Here is an 18,978-nt window from a genome sequence, read left to right on the forward strand (position 1 = left end):
CCATCCCAGGGGGGCTCAGGGTGGTGGCACAGTCCCATCCCAGGATGGCTCAGGGTGGTGGCACAGTCCCATCCCAGGATGGCTCAGGGTGGTGGCACAGTCCCATCCCAGGGGGGCTCAGGATGCTGGCACAGTCCCATCCCAGGGGGGCTCAGGGTGGGGGCACAGTCCCATCCCAGGGGGGCTCAGGGTGGTGGCACAGTCCCATCCCAGGGGGGCTCAGCCCTCCTGCAGTGCCAACTGTGGCTCTGCTGGAGCAGGGATCCTGCACAGGGGGGGAGTTTTCCTCTGGAGCTCCAGGGCTGCTATAGATGGGCCTGCTTTCCCTCTGGGAATGCAGTGGGCAAAGGCTGCTGGGTGTCCCAAATGTCAGATTGTATCCAGGTAGGAATGCTTGGCTCCTCCCCTGGGTGGATCATCTCCCTATGGGATGCTGGAATTTGATCAGCCCTGCAGGGACACTCAGTGGTTGTGGAAGAGATAAAGAGAACTGCCCCACAGACAGGAATAGAACACACAGCCCCATTTCCAGCCCAAGACACTGTTGTCTGTTATTCCTGTCCCCTGGTGTGACTGTCCCTCTCTTTGTCTCCCTGCAGGTCACCGTGGAGCAACAAGTACGACCCTCCCCTGGAGGACGGTGCCATGCCCTCGGCTCGCCTGCGAAAGCTGGAGGTGGAAGCCAACAATGCCTTTGACCAGTACAGAGACTTGTATGTCAGTCCTACCCTCTGAGCCCTGTCTGTCTGTCTGTATCCCCTGGGGCAGGTGTGCAGTGCACACATGGGGTCTGGGGGGAAGCCAGCACTGGGTTTGTGATGCCAGACATGGTCAAATCTGTCAGCTGTGCCAAAGGCAGATGCTGAGGTGCTTTCCCACCTCCTTCCCCCTTGAACAGATTGGTGCTGTTTCTGTCCTGGCATGACCTGGCTTCTCTTTGATCTCTAAGTTCTGGCTTAAACCATCTGCATTTTCCATTCCTTCAAGCTGTACTCTTAAAAAATCTCTATGTGCAGCAGCAACTCTCACATCCCCCAAAGAAAGGACAGGCACTGGAGGCTGAAGTGCAGCAGTTGGGTAGGGATTGATGTGCTTCTGCTGCAGGATGCTCGTTTCAGACCCTGTCTTATGAAAGAGGTGTAAAACAAAGGAATTAACAGAGCGCATGTGAGATCAATGTAGATTAGGCAGTGGCTTTTTAAAGCAGCAAGAGGAAGCTGGCTGGGTGAGTTACCAGTTGAACAATTTTTCTCTAAATTTGGGCTGTGCTGGTCTTGCACTGCACTTACCTCCACATCCTTGGGATGTGATCAGGTTCAGCTCTGGGCTCTGTGGTCTCCTAAGCAATGCTGGGGTGGAAAGTGATGCTAAAACTGCACAGCCAGTGTTGGAAAGCAAAATAAACCAGTGTGTCCTTCACTGGGACACTTTCTTAGGGAGGTGGCTAAAGCCCATGAAAAAAGTGAACAAACATCATTGCTGCTTCATGTTGCCTGAAAAGGGAGATAAAACACAGCCTTGGATGCAGTTCATCATGTAACAGTGCTGACAGAAGCACATTAAAAGGGACTTTTCTTGCTGGGTTCTGTGGCTCAGTGTAAATGCAGCCTGTCCAAATGTGTTAAACATCACACTTCTGTTATAGGTATCAAATCTTTACTTCTTTTCGTGTGTTATTTTCATAGCTCTCCAACTTCTCTTGTAAGTAACAGTTGTTATTGGTATCTGAACTGACTGGAAGAAAGAAATTTTGCATATTCAGCAAAGCCAAATTTGCAGTTACTCCCAGATGCAGAACAGAGCAGGACCAATAAGATTTTTAATACCCTGAGATGAAAATGAGGAGGTTTATGGAACCAAGGTTGTCTTTTTAAATCCCTCTCTGCTCAGATGACCATGAAGTCATGGCTGGATACAATAACTTCTTTAAACAGCTTGAATTGGCTGAAAGGAAAGCTCAGGGCAGGTTTCTGACTGAGGTGAATCTCCTGAGCCCTGCTCAGCATGGGGTACAGCAGTACTTTTAAAACAGTCTTCATGTATTGTGTGGAAGGGAAAGGTGAGCTTGTTCCAAATTCCATCTTTCTGTTTGTCAGTGCAGGTTTTACAGGCAGGAATGGTCAGAGGACACCCAGGAGGGATCACAGCCAGGAGGACAGGTCAGACTATGGGCACAGGTGCCAGCACAGAACACTTCAGTGCCTGTTGTGATCCCAGAAGGGAAGAAGGAAAAGAGGACAAGGGTGGCTTAATGTTGGGCTGAGCAGTGTAAAAAAATTGTGGCATTTGTGGAAAGAATTTTCAAAGTTAAAGAAACTTAACCTCAGTGTCTGAAGGGTTTGTTGCGCTTAAAGATCAGGATTTGTCCTTTACCTCCAACTGACATGTGGAGAGAAACAGGCTTTTGTTCTTGCACTTGGGCTCTGCAGGTTTCTGAACAAGACAATTGGATTTTTGTGTTTTGACAGCAGAAGCTTAATTCTTACTTGGAGATCAGAGGGTGGAAATTCAGAGGTGACAACAAATGCCAGCTTCTCTCAGTGCTGCTCTTGCCAACACGTTTGGTTGGGAATGGCTGCAGCTATTCCTCATGGAGCAGCTGCTGGAGCTGCTTGGGCAGGGCTGTGGTGGGAGGGTGGCAGTGGCAGGGGTGTCACTGCATTGGCAGGGCTGTGGTGGAGGGGTGGCAGTGGCAGGGGTGTCACTGCCTGTGCAGGGCTGTGGTGGGAGGGTGGCAGTGGCAGGGATGTCACTGCATTGGCAGGGCTATGGTGGAGGGGTGGCACTGGCAGGGGTGTCACTGCCTGTGCAGGGCTGTGGTGGAGGGTGTTGCACTGGCAGGGGAGGGTGTCAGCTGCATGGGGGGGTGGGCAGGCAGGGTGTCACTCATGGGCAGGGCTGGTGGAGGGGTGGCAGGGGTGTTCACTGCAATGGGCAGGGCTGTGGGTTGGTAGGGGTGACACTGGCAGGGGGATGTCACTGCGTGGGCAGGGCTATGGTGGGAGGGTGGCAGTGGCAGGGGTGTCACTGCCTGTGCAGGGCTATGGTGGAGGGGTGACACTGGCAGGGGTGTCACTGCATTGGCAGGGCTGTGGTGGGAGGGTGGCAGTGGCAGGGGTGTCACTGCATGGGCAGGGCTGTGGTGGAGGGGTGGCACTGGCAGGGATGTCACTGCATTGGCAGGGCTGTGGTGGAGGGGTGGCACTGGCAGGGGTGGCACTGCCTGGGCAGGTCTGTGTTGGTGTTCACAGGGGTCCCAGGACAAGGAAAGAGATGAGAATCTTGGCTCCATGTTTCAGAAGGCTGATTTATTATTTTATGGTATATATTATGTTAAAAGAAAATTATCTATTAAAACTATACCAAAAGAATAGAAGAAAGGATTTCATCAGAAGGCTTGAAAGGAAAAGAATGGAATGATAATAAAATCTTGTGACTGACCAGACAGTCTGAGGTGGCTGGACTGCGATTGGCCATTAATTAGAAATAACCACATGAGACCAATCCCAGATCCACCTGGTGCATTCCACAGCAGCAGATAATCATTGTTTACAGTTTGTTCCTGAGGCCTCTCAGCTTCTCAGGAGAGAAATCCTGGCAAAGGGATTTTTCAGAAAACGTCATGGCTACAGAAGGCTGGCAGTGGCAGTGGCAGGGATGTCACTCCATGGCTGCTGGAGCTGGGAGCTGACCCTGGGAGTGCCTGGAGAGCCAGCAGTGGGGCTGGGCCAAGCAGGGTCCATGGAGGTGTCCCTGCCCTGGCAGTGTCACTGCTGTGGCAGCTCCTGCAGCTGGGGAGGGAGGGCACAGGGCATCCTGGGCCAGGAACCAGTGTCCTTCCCAACTCTAGAGGCAGGCACAGCAGAGCTTTTCCAGCACTGGGAGATACTTCAGGCTCCTCGATGGGTTAATCAGAGAGCTGAGCATGCTGGCAGCCCTCAGGAGTGTATCTTCTGTGGAAATTCTGGTTGTTGTTAGATGGGGAGATCTGTTCCAGGTTCACCCTCCAGGAACAGGGATCAGTCTGTAGGCAGTGTGCAGAATATCTACATTTTGAGTTGACCTGCAGAGGCTTTCATTGTTTCTGCTCACTCTGGTGAGGTTGCCTGCCCACACAGATCCTTCACAGGGGACACCAGGCTAATTGATACTTCACATTACACATTCTTTAAAAATGCCAGTTTAAGTGCAGTGGCTGCAGATGAAGAGGATAAAAATGGTGCTGAGGGAGAAGTCTCAAATCTGACACATCACCTCCTCACCAGCAGTCCCTTAAGAGGCTCTTCTGTCCCTCTGTGGGGCAGAGAATGTTCTGGAGCTGCCTCTGTAACCACAGCTGCTGTTTTATGAAAGAGAGGTAACAGTGAATACAGAATTAATCACAGCACTCACAGGGAACACCAGATCCAGCCTGCCTGAATTTCCTGGGCAGTTCAGGCTTTTTATTCCTGTAATGAGAGTTTCTGCTGGGTTTTTCAGAGCAAGTAGTGCCTTTGTGTCCAGATTTGCTAGACAGCTTCTGCTGTCCCAGGCTGCTCCCAGCCCTGTCCAGCCTGGCCTTGGGATCCAGGGGCAGCCACAGCTGCTCTGGGCACCTGTGCCAAGGCCTGCCCACCCTCACAGAGGAGTTTCTTCCCAATATCCCATCTAACCCTGCCCTCTGGCAGTGGGAAGCCATTCCCTCTTGTCCAAAGTCTCTCTCCATCTTTCCTGTTGGCTCCTTCAGGCACTGGAAGGCCCCAGTCAGGTCTGCCCAGAGCCCCCTCTCTCCAGGCTGAAGAACCCCAGGTCTCTCAGCAGTTGCTGTGCACAGGGCTCACTTCACTCCTGAGCTTCCAAACACAGCTGGTGCTGGTCATCCCAGCATCTGGAGATAAACGGGCACTTTTGGGAACATCTCCATCCCACTCTGCTCTCCCCATGTGGTCCCAACCTCCCGTGGACCAGCTCCCCTTTTACCTTTAACACAGAAAGTGCTGATATCTCACGGAATTCATCTCAGGCCTCTCCCAGCACTTGAGATTCTTCCTTGTGTCAGCCCCATTTGGCCCACACACCTTTCCTTTTTAGATTTCTCTTTTCATCAGGTGTGGTAAGTCTCCACCTACGTTCAGTGAGTCACTGCATTGTATTTGCCATTTCCCAAGGGGCTGGCACCTGCTGTCGTGGGTGTTTTGAGGGAAACAGCCTCGTATGGGTTTGTTAACAGTTTGTGTGCAATAATCCAGTCAGATTTGCTTGCTAGGGACCTTAAAATTCAATTTTGTCCCCAAAAGCTTAATGGCCACTGAGTGACTGTAGTGTGAAAATGAGTTTGGGGAAGTCTTGTAGTATTGCACGTAATGAAATCATATAAACTGGAGAACAATTTTGCTGAACCTTCAGTGTCTGTGAGCCAGTGCTGAATTGGCCTTAAGTGTCTGTTTTGGTGCAGACTACCTTTAGTATCTCTGGAGTTTCCCACCTTTCCTTTCTGGATGCATTTGGGCTAAAGAGGAATTACACCAGGTTTTAGTTCCCTCTCTGTCCTCTGTGTTAAACAACAAGCATGTTTCTTGGTTATCTGTTTTACCAAAATCCATGTCACTTTCCCAAAAAACAACTGTTCCATTTCCATCTCCTGCTGCCAGGTTTAACTCCAGCAGTGCCTGGAGCTAATGCTCTGGCATGTTTGTGTTCAGTAGGTTATTATTCCCAGATGGAAGTCTAATATCTTACACCACTCAGTTAGAGCCTTGGCTTTCCACTTCCAATATGGGGAAGATAATTTCTTCCAACACATGGTTGTAATTTATTGCCCTTTGCTTGACGTGTGTGTGCTTGATTGAAATCAAAGCATAATGAGGACCAGGGCAGCTGCTTAAATCTCTCTATTTTAGATTCTGCCTTCTCTTGTTTTGGGTTGGAGATAATCAGGCCTTTAATTAAGTAATCTAATGGCTCTTTGTTGTCTGGAAGAAATAATTTCTGAAGTGATTAAATAGACCTCCCCTGGGAAGGATGCTGCTGCTCTGTCTGCAAACAGGATGAGTTTTGGCAACTTTGGACTGGTTTAGTGACTGACATACATTTAGAAAGCTATTCCTCCTTTTTTCGGTGGCTTAAATTGGATTTATTGGTCTTTTGATTTTTAACAGCTTTAGAAAAAGATAAAACATCATCTTAATCATTCTGCTCTTGAAAAATGTTTGTATTGATTAGGAATTTAAGTTTCCTCAACAGAGTGAGAATGAAACCTTTTGAACTTCTGCTTCTGTCTCTGTTTTGATGTTGATCCATTTTCAGTTTGTTGTATTAGAGCTCTGGATCAGGAATTTGGTAGGAGTGGAAGGAGGTCTGGGAGAGGATTGACCTCTGAAATGTCTTTGTTGTGTGTAATCCTTTTATTATTGAATTTTGATTGGAATCTGGTCCAGAATAGTTACTGCAGTTTTGGATAGTGCTAGCAGTGCTGAGGGTGGCACCCAGGGCTCTGCTCTTTGCAGTGTGGGTATTCCTGTCCTGTGGGTGGAACTCAGGTGTTCTTGGCAGCCAGCTGAGCATCCAGTGCCTTTCCCTGCTCTGGAGGAGGAATTCCTGGGCCATGTGCCTCAGGAATGTGTGGGTTGAGGAGCCTTTGGCCAGAGTTTGGGCAGGTACAGCAGTGAAGTCCCAGTGACAGATGAGTTTGCCCTTTCATTTTTAGAGTGCTCAGGGCTGAGTGTATTTTTTATTTTTATTACTCTGTTTAATCTCGTGGAACAGCCTGGCTTTGCTGGGCTCAGGGATGTCTCATTTTGTGCCATCATCTGTACTGAGCATGTTCACATATCCCATAAACTGCTGGATAGTTCAACTTTCTTTAGCTGTTTTTACCCTTTTTCCTCGTTTATTTTGGATTGTGTGCTTGAACAACCTCTAGCACTGCCTTAGTCCACTTGTCCTGGTAAGAAAAAATGGAAACCTCTGTTAGTGCTGCCCTTGGGCTGTGGCTGTTTTTGAGATCTGCTGTGGTGCCATCTGAGCCCAAGAGCTTCTCAGTGGGGCTCAGGCCAGCTCACAAATGACTCTGCTCTTCTCACAGGGTTTGTAGCAGCTGCTGCATTCATCTGTGACCAGCTTTGCTGTGCTTTGTGCATGGAACAGCCCTGATTCCACCAAGTAAAGAACTGATGGAAGAGGTGTGACCAGGGGGTTTTCAGCACAGCCTGCCCTGGCACAGGGTGCCCAGAGAAGTAAACTGTGGATGCCCAGCCCCTGGAAGTGTCCAAGGCCAGGTTGGATGGGACTGGAGCTCAGTGAGGGGTTTGGCAGCTGTGAGCCCTTTATGAGCCCTGTGTCTGTGTTCAGATGCAAACCTGGGCTGCCTGAGCTGGAAGCCCCTGAAAAGCTTTGAAGTGACTTTATTGCCATCAGCTCCCTGTTCCTCATTACTGCTGCAGCCCTTTGTGCTGCCTTTCTCCTGGGCATGGGAGTTCCTGGGGCTTGCACGGCCAGGGCCCTGCAGATTGGATCCAGATGGGTTTGTTGTGCATCCCAGCACTAAGGAAACTGCCTGTGCATCCTGTGCTGCCTGGGGGTGTGCACCATGGGCTGGGACAGCAGGGGAGATTCCTGCCTGGGGTCAGCCTAATAAGGGTGAGATGAAATCTCCTAAGACAGGTCTAAACCACCAAGACTTTCTCTGCTTTCATGTCTGTGTGCTTTTACAGTTACAGCCATGCTGTTTTCCCAAGGAAATTATTTGGATGTAGAAAACAGAGCAGTGTTGGGATCCCCTCCTCAACATGCCCATGGGCAGCTCAGAGCAGAATTAATATTGATGTTGTTGATAAATATTCGAGAATCTCCTTAGAAAGAGGGGAAAATTAAATGTACTGGCATGCTGGAAAACTAAATCAGTTGCTTTTCATCTGATTTTTTTTCTTTGGGAGTTCCATTTTGGAGCAGCTCTGCACACATTGCATTCTTATCTTCTGAGTCGGAGATGTTGGGTGGAGGAGGAGTTTTTCCCTTGGGTTCCCACGGTTCTCTGTAATTACATAAAAACTGAACACTTGGATTAGGAGGTCAGCATTGATGATGCAGCACTGTCCTCAAACACTGCTCTCTGAAGGCTTTAAATCCCTAGGAAGAAATTACATTCAAAAAGGAGATGAAATTTTAAACTGTCAGGTTATTGTGAGCTGGAATTTTTGAACTGGTTGTCTCTAATAATACTTTGTATTGTATGGACAGAAATTTACCTCATGCCCTCACAAATGTACAGTGCTTTAATGATGGAATTTGAGGACAGAGTAACTTAAGCAGCAGCAGCCTTCTTGTGGCAGATCTGATACTGAATTCTGTTCGAGAATTGATGTCACGTGAGATCTGCAGCCTCTAAAGATTGTGCCAAACTTAAACCACGACACAGAAGATTTCTGCTGGCTCTTCCCCTGCTGTCCATTTTTGGGTTTCAGCTGGCAGAGTGTGGAATGTGGCAGACTGGGGGTGGCTGAAGCAGTGTCTGTGCTGCCCAAGGATGGCCACGGGGGAAGGGTTTGGAAGCAGGGGAGCTCCTGCTGTTCTTGAGGCACTCCCTCGTTTGGACACGGTCCAGAGTGGCCCCTTGTGCTGCTCATGAGGTGCTGATGGAACTGTTCCCAGGTGTCTTCTCCAAAGGGATTTGGTCATTAATTTCCATCTGCCAGGAGCAGTTGGATTAGAAGGAAAACGTGAGCAGTGCACTTTTCATTAATTAATGAAAGGTGCTAGAAAACACAAACTGGGAAGTTCTGGGAGACTTTTCGCCTTCAGGATCCCATTGTTTGGGTACAGTTGTCCTTCCTTGCAGAGTTCCTGCACTTCACAACTCTGCTGAGCAGTTTGAGTCATCCTGCCGTGGTCCAGATGTGTGCTTTTAAGTACAACTGGCATTGAAGTTACACATACCTAAGTGGATTGGTATGTTTGCTCCAGGGGTTTTTGCACCTGTGTGTATGCTGGAAAGAATTCCTGTAAAATACCTGTACAGAGCCTCCAAGCATAATTTGGGCTGAGTTCATCAAGTGGGGTGCAAAACCCCTGGGCTGTGCACAGACATTGTGCCTTCATTTTAGGTGGGATTGTGGAAGGAGTTGTGCTCCTGGGGCCAGGGAAGGAGAGAGGAGCTGTAATTCTCCTGGGCTCCCAGCAGTGGGAGAAGTGCCACATCCTGCTCATTCCTGGTACCAGCCTGTCCTCTCATTAAAGAATCCTGAGCCTCATCACTCACAGCTGGATGCAGGCAACAATTATTTAGGGACAGCTGATCTCCTGAAGAATCTGTTCCTTCTCCTTGAGGTGTGAGGTTGCAGGGCATTTGTTGAACACCTGAGCAATGCTTTGGGTTTGCTGAAAGGTGGGTTGCTCAAATTTGCCCCTTCCTTCATATTTCGGTTGTGATTCCTATGCTGGTTGGGGGTGACAGGGGAAGGGCTGGGTGGGAGTTGTGCCACGTCACTTGGCACTCCAGTTCCTGTTCCCTGGAGGGTTGGAATGTGCTTCCTCACCTCAACATTTAGGAAATGTTTAGGGTTGCTGTGAGACACCAGCTGCTCACGCTGTGACTTCAGTCATTGTCACTCTTGTAGAAACATGTAAGCTGAATGCTCAGTATTTTCCTTTGGGGTAGGATTTTTAAATGCCAGTTTTCTTGGAAGTCTGTTGATGTAAATAGCTGGAGACTTTTCCCTTTCTGTACTGAACTTCTGTAGCTGGAAGAAATAACTATGTGACCTTTAGGGAATAAAAGAAAATATATTTTTCTGCTTTAAATGAGCCAGTTTGAAACCCTGTGCAAGCCTTTGGAAGGTTTGCAGAGCCAGGCTGAGGTTCCAGGTGCTGGTGCTGTGGCATCACGGGGTTGGGAGGGCCATAAGGCACAGACTTTTTGTCTCTGGCTCTCAGCTACTTGCTGGAAAATACACAGATGTTTTTATGGATGAATGATTTGGTTCTGAGGTGTAATTGAAAGTCAGAGCTTGTTTTTATTGCTGTGTGGTGGAAAGTCATTTTCTCCACACAGTGTCCAGGATCTCTTGGTGAGGCTTGGAGGAGAGGAACCTTATCAGGAGGGTCATGGGCCCTTCCTGGGCTGTCCTTCAGTGGTAAAACAGTGATTAATCTGCCTTCCTTCCCTGAGTGCTGTGCTGGGAGCTGGGGGATTTCCTCCCCTATCACATCCCTCTTGAAGCTGCAGCTTTGTTCTGGCCACAGCTTCTATTTCATGGGTACAGCTCCGGCTCCTCAGACAAGTTTCCATCCTGTGGCTCCACCCACTTCAACTTCAAACACTTCATAAAGCTTTGGATCACTCTTAGCTTAAATATTTTCTTTTATTCTTGCATTTGTAAAGTAGGTCAGTCTTAAGTGTGACATTTTTTGTATAAAACAGCTTTTTCCAGGAGTTCTGTGGTTGATGAGTAACAGATATAAAAACTCAGTGTTTGATCATGACATTAAAACTATAATTGATTTTGAGTGAACTGCTGTTCTGAATTCTGTAAAGAGAATGAATGATTACTTTGGGCCTCTTGGCTTTTACTCACCTTCATGGGCAGCCTTATAAAAAGTTATTTTCCCAGAGATAGAGCACTGGCTGTCCTCTCCAAGGACAGGGATGTCACTTGGTCTTGATGAACTTTTAAGGTCCTTCTAACTGAACCCAACTATGATAGCATTTAGCAGTGTTTTCCTTGTTACTAAAGGGATATGACAACCATAAAAGGATTTTTCATTGTTTTACAGCAAAGTTTTGTCTGTAGGTAAAGTCTGATGGATCATCCTGGACTGATTGGTGTCCTTCGGCAGAGAGCAGGGATTGCTTTGCTCTGAAGCTGTCCTTTGAGAATGGTTTGTCCCTTGTGATGTTTCTGAGGTACCAAATAGGAATTTCTCCTACTTGAGGCCTCCTGAGCATCCCAAAAGCATCTGCTGGTTGCTTGGATGCTTTGAGAGAGGGCAGTGTAGCCAGGTCAGTCTCTTCTCCCAGCTTGTGCCAGGGGAGGTTTAAGTTGCATATTAGGAAAAAACATTCAGGGAAAGGGTTATAAAGCATTGGAACAGGATCTCCAGGGCAGTGGTGGAGTCACCACCCCTGGAAGTGCTCAGAAAACCCATGGGGCAGTGGGTTAGTGCTGAACATGGTGGTGCTGGGCTGATGGTTGGGCTTGATGACCTCAGAGGGCTTTTCCAGCCTCGAGGATTCTGTGATTCCAGCTCCCAAAGAAGACAGAATGCCTTCTCCAGCCACAGCTGTGCAGGAGGATCAGGGCCAGGGACTTCACAACGGGACACTAAGGCAAGGGATGTTTGGTGCAGGAGCTGGAGTGCTCTGCTGCTGTGACTCTGGGGCTGTGCTCTGCCTTGTCCATCTGTTTCTTTAGCAGAGAAGATCCCAGTTTGTGCCTTCCTGGGGCCTTTTCCAAGCTGGTTCCTCTCCTGCTTGGATTTTAGTATGTGCTTCATTTCAGTCCATGGTGAAGGGGTTTCTTGGAGGAAGCCCAGCCCTCCTGCAGCAAATCCAAGTCCACGAATATAAATTTAAATTCCTCCCAATCTATCATCCAGTTTTCTGTTATGGACCAATTAGCCTGTGGCACCTCTTTATTTTTATTTTACAAAACCAGGAATGTTCCCCTCATATCCAACTGTGACTTTCTGAGGTTCAGAAATCCCACTTCAGTGCTATTTGAAGGTGAAAAGCAGTGTAGTGATCAGTTCTATATATTTCCTCCCCATGAAGGAGGAGGGGGTTTTGGAGCTTTTGGATAATGGATATCCTGGCGTGCCTTGGATTCAGTCACTGGCATTGTTGTTCCAGCCTCCAGTTCCTGGGCCTGGCCATGGCAGAGCAGCTTTATTGAAATTGCATGTTGGTATTTAAAAGAATATTAATTCTATATTTGATTCATTAGATCTCCAAAGGCACTGAAAACGTTTCCATGTGTGCGCTGTTGGTTCTGGCGGGAGGTTCTTCACATGGTTTTATGTGGTTTCAGACAACATTTTAGCACATTCTTAAAATACCCACAAAAGCCTTTATGTAAAATCCCATAAAGGTGAACCACATAAAAATTATTTTTTTCTTGTTTCATGTCATTAGGATCAAAGTACAGTAGGTAAGAATAAATTTCCCAAAACCTTGTTTCAGTCCCTCTCTTAATTAATGTTTCATGCTCGTAGCAAGGTCATAAAGTGGGTAATGGGGAAACTGTCTGTGCACACTGTAATGTTCTCAGTGACTGCCAGCTCATTTTGAGTCAATTCACTGATTCTGTAGATGAAAAAGGATATATTATATATATATTTTTAAAGCAATCTGACTCTGAGAAGGGACAATAGCTGCTTCTCTCTGGCCTCTGGTTCCCACTCCTGAAGGAAGCATGGCTTAGGCTGGAGCTGAGGTTCACTGCAGGACTGGCATTTAACTGCATTAACCTAAATCCATTTGTGAATTCCCCAGGGGATGTAAAAAGGGTGTTTGTTGGTGTGGTAGGTTGCAGTTGCCTGTTGGAAGCCTGGCTTTAGTGTGGCTGGGCTTTTTCACTGCTGTGTTATCAGTGCTTGGCAAGTGCCCCAGGACAGTGAGTCCTGAACTGCCTGGGCTGGGCTTGGCGAGGAGAGGCAGAGCCACCCATTAGAAATAAAAAGCTGTGGTGAGTTTATAGGAGATTATTTACCCCTCCTGAGGTCAGCATTGGTCTGGGTGAGGGCTTGGGTGTCTGCAGTTAAGGGGAATTGGGACTCTGGTGACTCTGCCCTCTTGAAACAAGGTACTGAGCTGATCTGTGGGTGCAGGGAATGTGCTGGAAGGGTTGGAAGTGTCACTGGAGTTCACTTCCAGTGTCTTTTCTCCTGCCTGCTGGCAAGGGAGGGGTTAGTGTGCTTTAATCCACAGTGCTTAGGGATAATCCAGGAACTCCAAATGGCAGTAAATTGCCTTTTAAGCACCATTCCCAACTGGAAGGCCCAAGGTTAGGAAGGAGGGAAGCACAAAGATGGGAAGGGTTGATGATTTTTTCATGTTGGCCGTGAGGGATGATTTCCTCTCTGGCAGAAGGGGAGTGAGTGTTTACTCCCAGGTGTGGGTGACAGTCAGAGGCAGAATGCAGACAGGTTAATCTGCCTGGGACCTGGCAGTCATGGCAGCTCCTCTTGGTTTTGGATGATGAGATTTTGCCCTCCTGCAGGCAATGAAAAGTCTGACTACCAACATTTTGTGGTGTTGATGAAGTTTATGAAGTTTCCTCTCCTCCTTTCACATGATCCTTGTGTGCCATGGTCATCCCCAAGAGTTGTGGGCCCTGAAGGAGTATTTATTCTTCCCCTTTCCTTCATCCTCCTCATGGCTTTGCTAACTTAAGAATGGAAGGGGTCAAATGCTGTGGGTTGCAATTCCACTTTTCTAGAAGACAGAATTACTCCTTTCTTCCAACAGATGGGTTGTTTACCATTTTTTTATGAAGTGCATTTTCCATCTGCACCAGTGTCACCCAGAGGGAGTGGGGCTCCACAAGACCCATTGCTTGGTTGGTTTTCTGAGTGTAATTTCAGCAAAAGACGCCTGAGATTGAGGCAGTCTGGCTTCTTTTCTCTTATTCCAGCATCAGGTATGGGGAACAATAAAACCTCAACAGCATCTCTGCATTTCTGAGATCCCTGGTTTCAGTTCAGCTCCCTTTGCAGTAAATCAATGTCAGACTTTTGAGGCAGCTACATGAAGTTGCTCACTTGTTCCCTTTTGTCTTAATTAGTGAACTTTGCTGTCAAGAACTTCCAGAGTTTGCCAATAGCACTGGAGAAGAGGGGAAAACAGACCAGACTGTAAAATAAAGCCTTACTCTCAGCCCACTTTGTAGCTTGTGCTTTTACCAGCTGTTGTAGGTAATTGGAATCAGAGGAATTGTTTGCTCAAGTCCTGTAGAAATCTGTAAATAGCTCTGGTTCTCACCAGACCTTTCTTCTCCTTCAGAGACATGTGCAGTTGTTTTGTAATTGAAGTCTCTGCATTATGAAGTGATTTGAACTGCTTTGTTTCTGGGTGTGTAACTGTGAGAGTGTGCAGTCTTGAAAGAAAAAAACAAATCTGTATTAGGACTTAGAAATTCTGCTTATTTAAGATTATTATTAACGATATCTGACTCTGGCTTGGATCCTGCTTGCTTTTAACTTACCTTTGGGTTGCATCCTGCAGGTATTTTGAAGGTGGAGTCTCCTCTGTCTACCTCTGGGATCTGGATCATGGCTTTGCTGGGGTGATCCTCATTAAGAAAGCTGGAGATGGATCAAAGAAGATTAAGGGGTGCTGGGATTCCATCCACGTGGTGGAGGTTCAGGTACAGCCTCTGGGGCAGCTGATACACCCCAGTGAAAACAAAACCCAGTTAATTCCAGACAATTAAGGAGCACAGGTGTTCCACTGAACAATGTAATACTGTGTCAGGGCTGTAAACTTCTTTCCCTTGTTAATTTTTGAAAATGCCCCAAAGCAATTTGGATAGAGATAAGTCACAGCTGTAATCAAAAAGAATCCCAGAAGAATTGAAAGTATGTTACTTTCTGTGCATGTGATCCCGAGATGTGGGGGTTTTTAACATAAAGAGCTACAGATAAATATCACTAATTAGGTAATAAAAACAAAGCATTAGGAGAGTGAATTGCCCTAACTAGATTTGCTTTGGAAAATTAGAGGAATGAGCACACTTAGAATTGTCTGTAAGAGACTGTGCTGCAGGAGTGGGGTCAGACTTACCTGGCCTGTTGCTTGTGGGGTGTGCCAGGCCAGCCCCCACTTAGGTTTAGGAGGGATTTTAACCTCCTGCCTCTGTTCCTCTTTGTTCCCTTGCACTTGCAGGAGAAGTCCAGTGGCCGCACTGCCCATTACAAGCTGACCTCCACAGTGATGCTGTGGCTGCAGACCAACAAAACTGGCTCTGGTACCATGAACCTGGGGGGGAGCCTCACCAGACAGGTAAGGCTGTGTCCCCACACCTGGGCAAACCCAGTCAGGCACAGAGCCTTGGTTTTGTGAGGAGTGGCATAAACATCTCTTCTCCTGCTGCTCTGCAGCTCAGTGAAATGGTGAATGCAGGGTGTAATTACCAGAAAGCCCCTTGAACTGTGCTTGACGCATGGGGGCTTGCAATTAAAAATACAAAACATCCAGCAGGAGTTCAGACTTGCTTGTAAGGCTCACTGTGTCTTTTGGTATTTCTGAATTTTTATCCTTCCATGTGTATTGCAGATTTTTTTATCTGTAAAATTTGCCTACTTTCTCACTGGAAGATTCCAACAGGATTATAAAAATACAGAATGACTTCTTTTCTTACTCTCTTTTAAAAGCCAGCTAAACCACTGAGAACAAACCTGTATTTTGCACTGACAGTAAGATTTTTTTTAAGGGCGTCAATTACATGGTATCTTCCTTTAGTGCTTTTTCCCTGCAGTACCAGAACACTGATTTAAAAAAATCTAAAAATATAAATCTGTCCTAAACATTTGGGGGTTTTGTGCCAGCATTAATGACTTTGACTGCCTCCTGAGAGCTGCTTTTCATCAGGGAGGTGCCAGGCTGGCAGATCTCAGCAGTGCTGCAGTCCCTAAAAAGCAGGATCTGCTGAGCTGGGCTGCCTTGGATGAGGCTGATTCTACCCCACCACCTGCCAGGGGCTTCTCCTCCCTGCTGATGAGCTGGGCTTGCTTTGGGCTCTGGAAGTCAGTGACTGGAGCAGAGTAATAAACTCTGCAGGACAGGAGGCACATTGTAAGGTCATCAGTGACTGGAGAGATTGGCAGCAGCTGAAACTCCTTTATGAGCCTTCCCAGGGCAGGCTGGGGCTTTCCATACAAAGGACAATGCAGACTCTGTTAGAAACCTCCTGGTTCTGGGCAGATTTGAGCCAGGTGAAGCCAAGGAGGGTCTGGGATTGCAGAGAGGGACTGAGGCTGGGTTAGTCTTGCACAGCTTGCCCCAGCCTGGGTGATTTTTCTTTCCACGTTGTTGACATTGAAGAAGCTGATGGAAAAGCAAGTGAAGGAAAAAAGCACCTGGAGACGGTTTTGAGCCTTTTTTTGACTCTTTTTGCAGTAATTACTCCCGAGTTATGGTGACCCGGACAAATATTTAATCCCAGGCCCTGCTAATGCTGTAAATGGGAGCTGTGAAGTGCAGGCCAAGGGCTTGACTCTGGCCATGGCCTCTGGAGCACGAGCTGGGCCAAGGCAAACAAGGGCCTGTGCAGGAGGTGTCCTCAGTACACCTTGGCCCGAGTGCTGGCCCTTGCTTGGTTTGACTTTCCCTCTCCAAGCTTCAGGGGCAGATTCATGCTTCTGTCACCGTTTAGCAGCAGAGTACTGGATGCAGATGTGATGCAGGCAGGCAGGGCTGGTTCAGTGTCAGGAGCAGTGCTGGGTGACGATGCACAGCTCCTGCACTAACAGGAACCTGGGGGCACCTCCCAGCCTGGGCTCTGCTGCCTGGGCTGGGCCAGGATCCTGCAGACCACTGGCAAACTGGGAACTGCAGAAGCTTTACCTTTCAGTTACCTGCAGTCTCCACAGTGCCTCCAGCAGTTCTGGGTGAGGAGGAGCTGTTTGTCCCCAGCTGAAATTACCTGCAGCTGGACTGAGCTCCTGAGTGCAGGGTTTTGGCTTGGCTCTAAATCCAGTGTGCTAAATCACCCAAGCTCTGCAAGTTTTACTTCTCCTTTTTTGATCAGCCTTTTATGCAGCCTGCAGCAAAATGAGCCACCAAGAGTTGGTTTTAGTTTCCTCTTGAATAGCCTGTTACAGTTTCACTTTGACAGGTATCAGTGATGTTTTGAAAAAACTTTGTCCATGGTAAATTTACACGGTTTTGGTCAAGTCAGCGTTTAAGCTCCTTGGCCACCTTTGATCCTGAAATGAGAGTAGCAGATGTCCTGGTGTTTGAGAGGAAGCTTTGGAAGTGTTGCTCATCCCCGGATGGCACAGCAGCCTCTCAGTGCTTGCACAGGGAGCTCTGGGCAGAGCCATTCCCTCCAAACCAGTCTGGCCTCCTGGCTCAAACAGGGCATTGCTGAGTGCCTGTGGAGGGATTGACTTGCTGGCCAGAGGAACAGCTCAGGGAATGCCACATGGTGGAGCTGAGCTTGGAGCTGCAGTGAGGCTCTGGAAATAGCTGTTTTCTGCAGTCACTTCCTGCAGGTGAGATTGTTGCCCTGCACCCACACAGCCAGGGGGGTTTGTTGCCTTTGTCAAAGCCATTTGGAAAAACTCTGCCTGTCTTGAGTATCCCCAGGCTTGTTCCTGTAAGGCTCCCACTTGGGCTGTGCCTAAATGTTGCACTCAGTTTTTGAGAAGGATTTTTTCCTCTCTCTTCAAGACCCTGTGTTTGTTGCTGTGGCTGCCCCTGGATCCCTGGGGGTGCCCGAGGCCAGGCTGGATGGGGCTGGGAGCAGCTGGGACAGTGAAAGGGTCCCTGCCATGGCAGGGGGTGGCACTGGGTGGGCTTTGATCCTTCCAACCCAAACCATTCCAGGACTGTGGGATTCTCTTGGAGTGTTCCTCCAGCTGCCTTGGGGCCATGTGCTGGTCCCTCCTGGGTAGATACTGCTCAGGTCACATCCCTGGCCTGGGTCTGTTTTGTTTTATACACTGGGAGCTGACATCTCTTTTCCAGTGCCTTGAATTGCTTTTCCTTGATTTCCCCAGTGCAGTTTTTTGTCTGCTACAATAAGAGTTGTCTCTGTTTCTAGGAAGAAACAAACATTTTAGATTTGTGAGTGGACAGAAAAAGGAACGTGGGAGACAGAGAGGATCCAGCCTGTTTTGGGAAGCTGAAAACTCTCCTTGGTGTAATTTTAATTTACTTGACCAGGTGGATTTTAGAATTTCAGGCTTTTGCTGTGTCAGTTCAATTACAGAATTTCAGATTCTGTCCTGATCCAGTAGAGGAATGGGTGTTTATATACACACAGGAGTGTGCAGCACAAACCCCTGTGTGCTGTCACATCCACTCCTTGGTACAGTTTACCTGTATGCATAATTGCTTTGTGTATGTGCAGGATTAATTCACCTGGAGAGGGTGAGATCAGTTCTTAGCCAGCTCCAGGCACACAGGATCCATGGATTGTAATTCTGGCCTGAAAACTTTGGGAGAGTTAAAGCTGAGGTGCCATCTTCCCACTGGAACCTCATTAGGTCCTGGCTGCAGAGTGCCTCTGTGTGGCAGGGACTCTCCTTTGCCCAGGGGTTGGTGGAATGTTTAGGAATGAATGTTGTTCTACATAAACACTGTCGGGGAGGATGCAGGGAGCAGGGCTTGCAGGGAAATGAAACGTGCCAGCAGCTTTTCAATTACCTTGCACGTTCTCTGGGGACTGCAGGTACCTCCCAGCCCTCCTGATGGAGGCCAGATGTTTGGCAGATGTTTTTCCCTGGCAGCTTTGGGGCTCCTGGCCCCGTGTGTACCTTGGAGTTGCTCGAGGCTCACTCTGAGCTTTCATTAGGCTGCACTTTCACTGAAGGTGGGAGCAGCTGTGGGATCCTGTTGCACTTGGTGCAGAGGAGATGTGGAGGCTCCCCCTTTCCTGGCAGACAGTCAGCACTGCCCTTTGTGGTGGGCTCTGCAGCCCCTCCTTGCAGGCAGCACCAGCAGGTGCCTTCCCGAGGTGTCTCCTGCACCAAGACCCTGTGTGTGCCCTGGGCCAGGAGGAGCTGGGGAGGTGAGTGTGCTTAGGAGGAGCTTGGCTCAAACCTGGAGTTTATTTACACTGGGAGATGTGGGAAGGGGAGGATGTAAAGTCACGGGGCACTAAATAGAGGAACTAAAACAATCCACTCCTGAGGAGGATGATGAGGAGGCTGATTCCTGAGGCCTGGGATTTGGGATGAAAGGAGCACAGAGGTTGATTTTTGAACTTGGAACACTCTCTAGCGAGGGCAGAAGGTTCTGCAGAGCTGGCTGAAGACTGGACTGTGCAGACAGAGCAATCC

The 18,978-nt window shown here is 48.3% G+C and overlaps 1 protein-coding gene across 2 annotated transcripts in view; it reads left to right on the forward strand.

The window, feature by feature from the left end:
* Window positions 1-18,978, forward strand: part of CAPZB (capping actin protein of muscle Z-line subunit beta) — a 59,539-nt gene that overhangs the window by 32,352 nt on the left and 8,209 nt on the right. For both annotated transcript variants that reach the window (XM_030231216.2, XM_030231217.2), the window contains exons 4-6: window positions 600-713; window positions 14,198-14,339; window positions 14,858-14,974. In XM_030231216.2, the coding sequence (XP_030087076.1) occupies window positions 600-713; window positions 14,198-14,339; window positions 14,858-14,974 (373 nt within the window). The remainder of the gene's footprint in view (window positions 1-599; window positions 714-14,197; window positions 14,340-14,857; window positions 14,975-18,978) is intronic.

The sequence above is a fragment of the Serinus canaria genome, chromosome 21 (assembly GCF_022539315.1).
Source record: "Serinus canaria isolate serCan28SL12 chromosome 21, serCan2020, whole genome shotgun sequence".
NCBI classification, from domain to species: Eukaryota; Metazoa; Chordata; class Aves; order Passeriformes; family Fringillidae; genus Serinus; species Serinus canaria.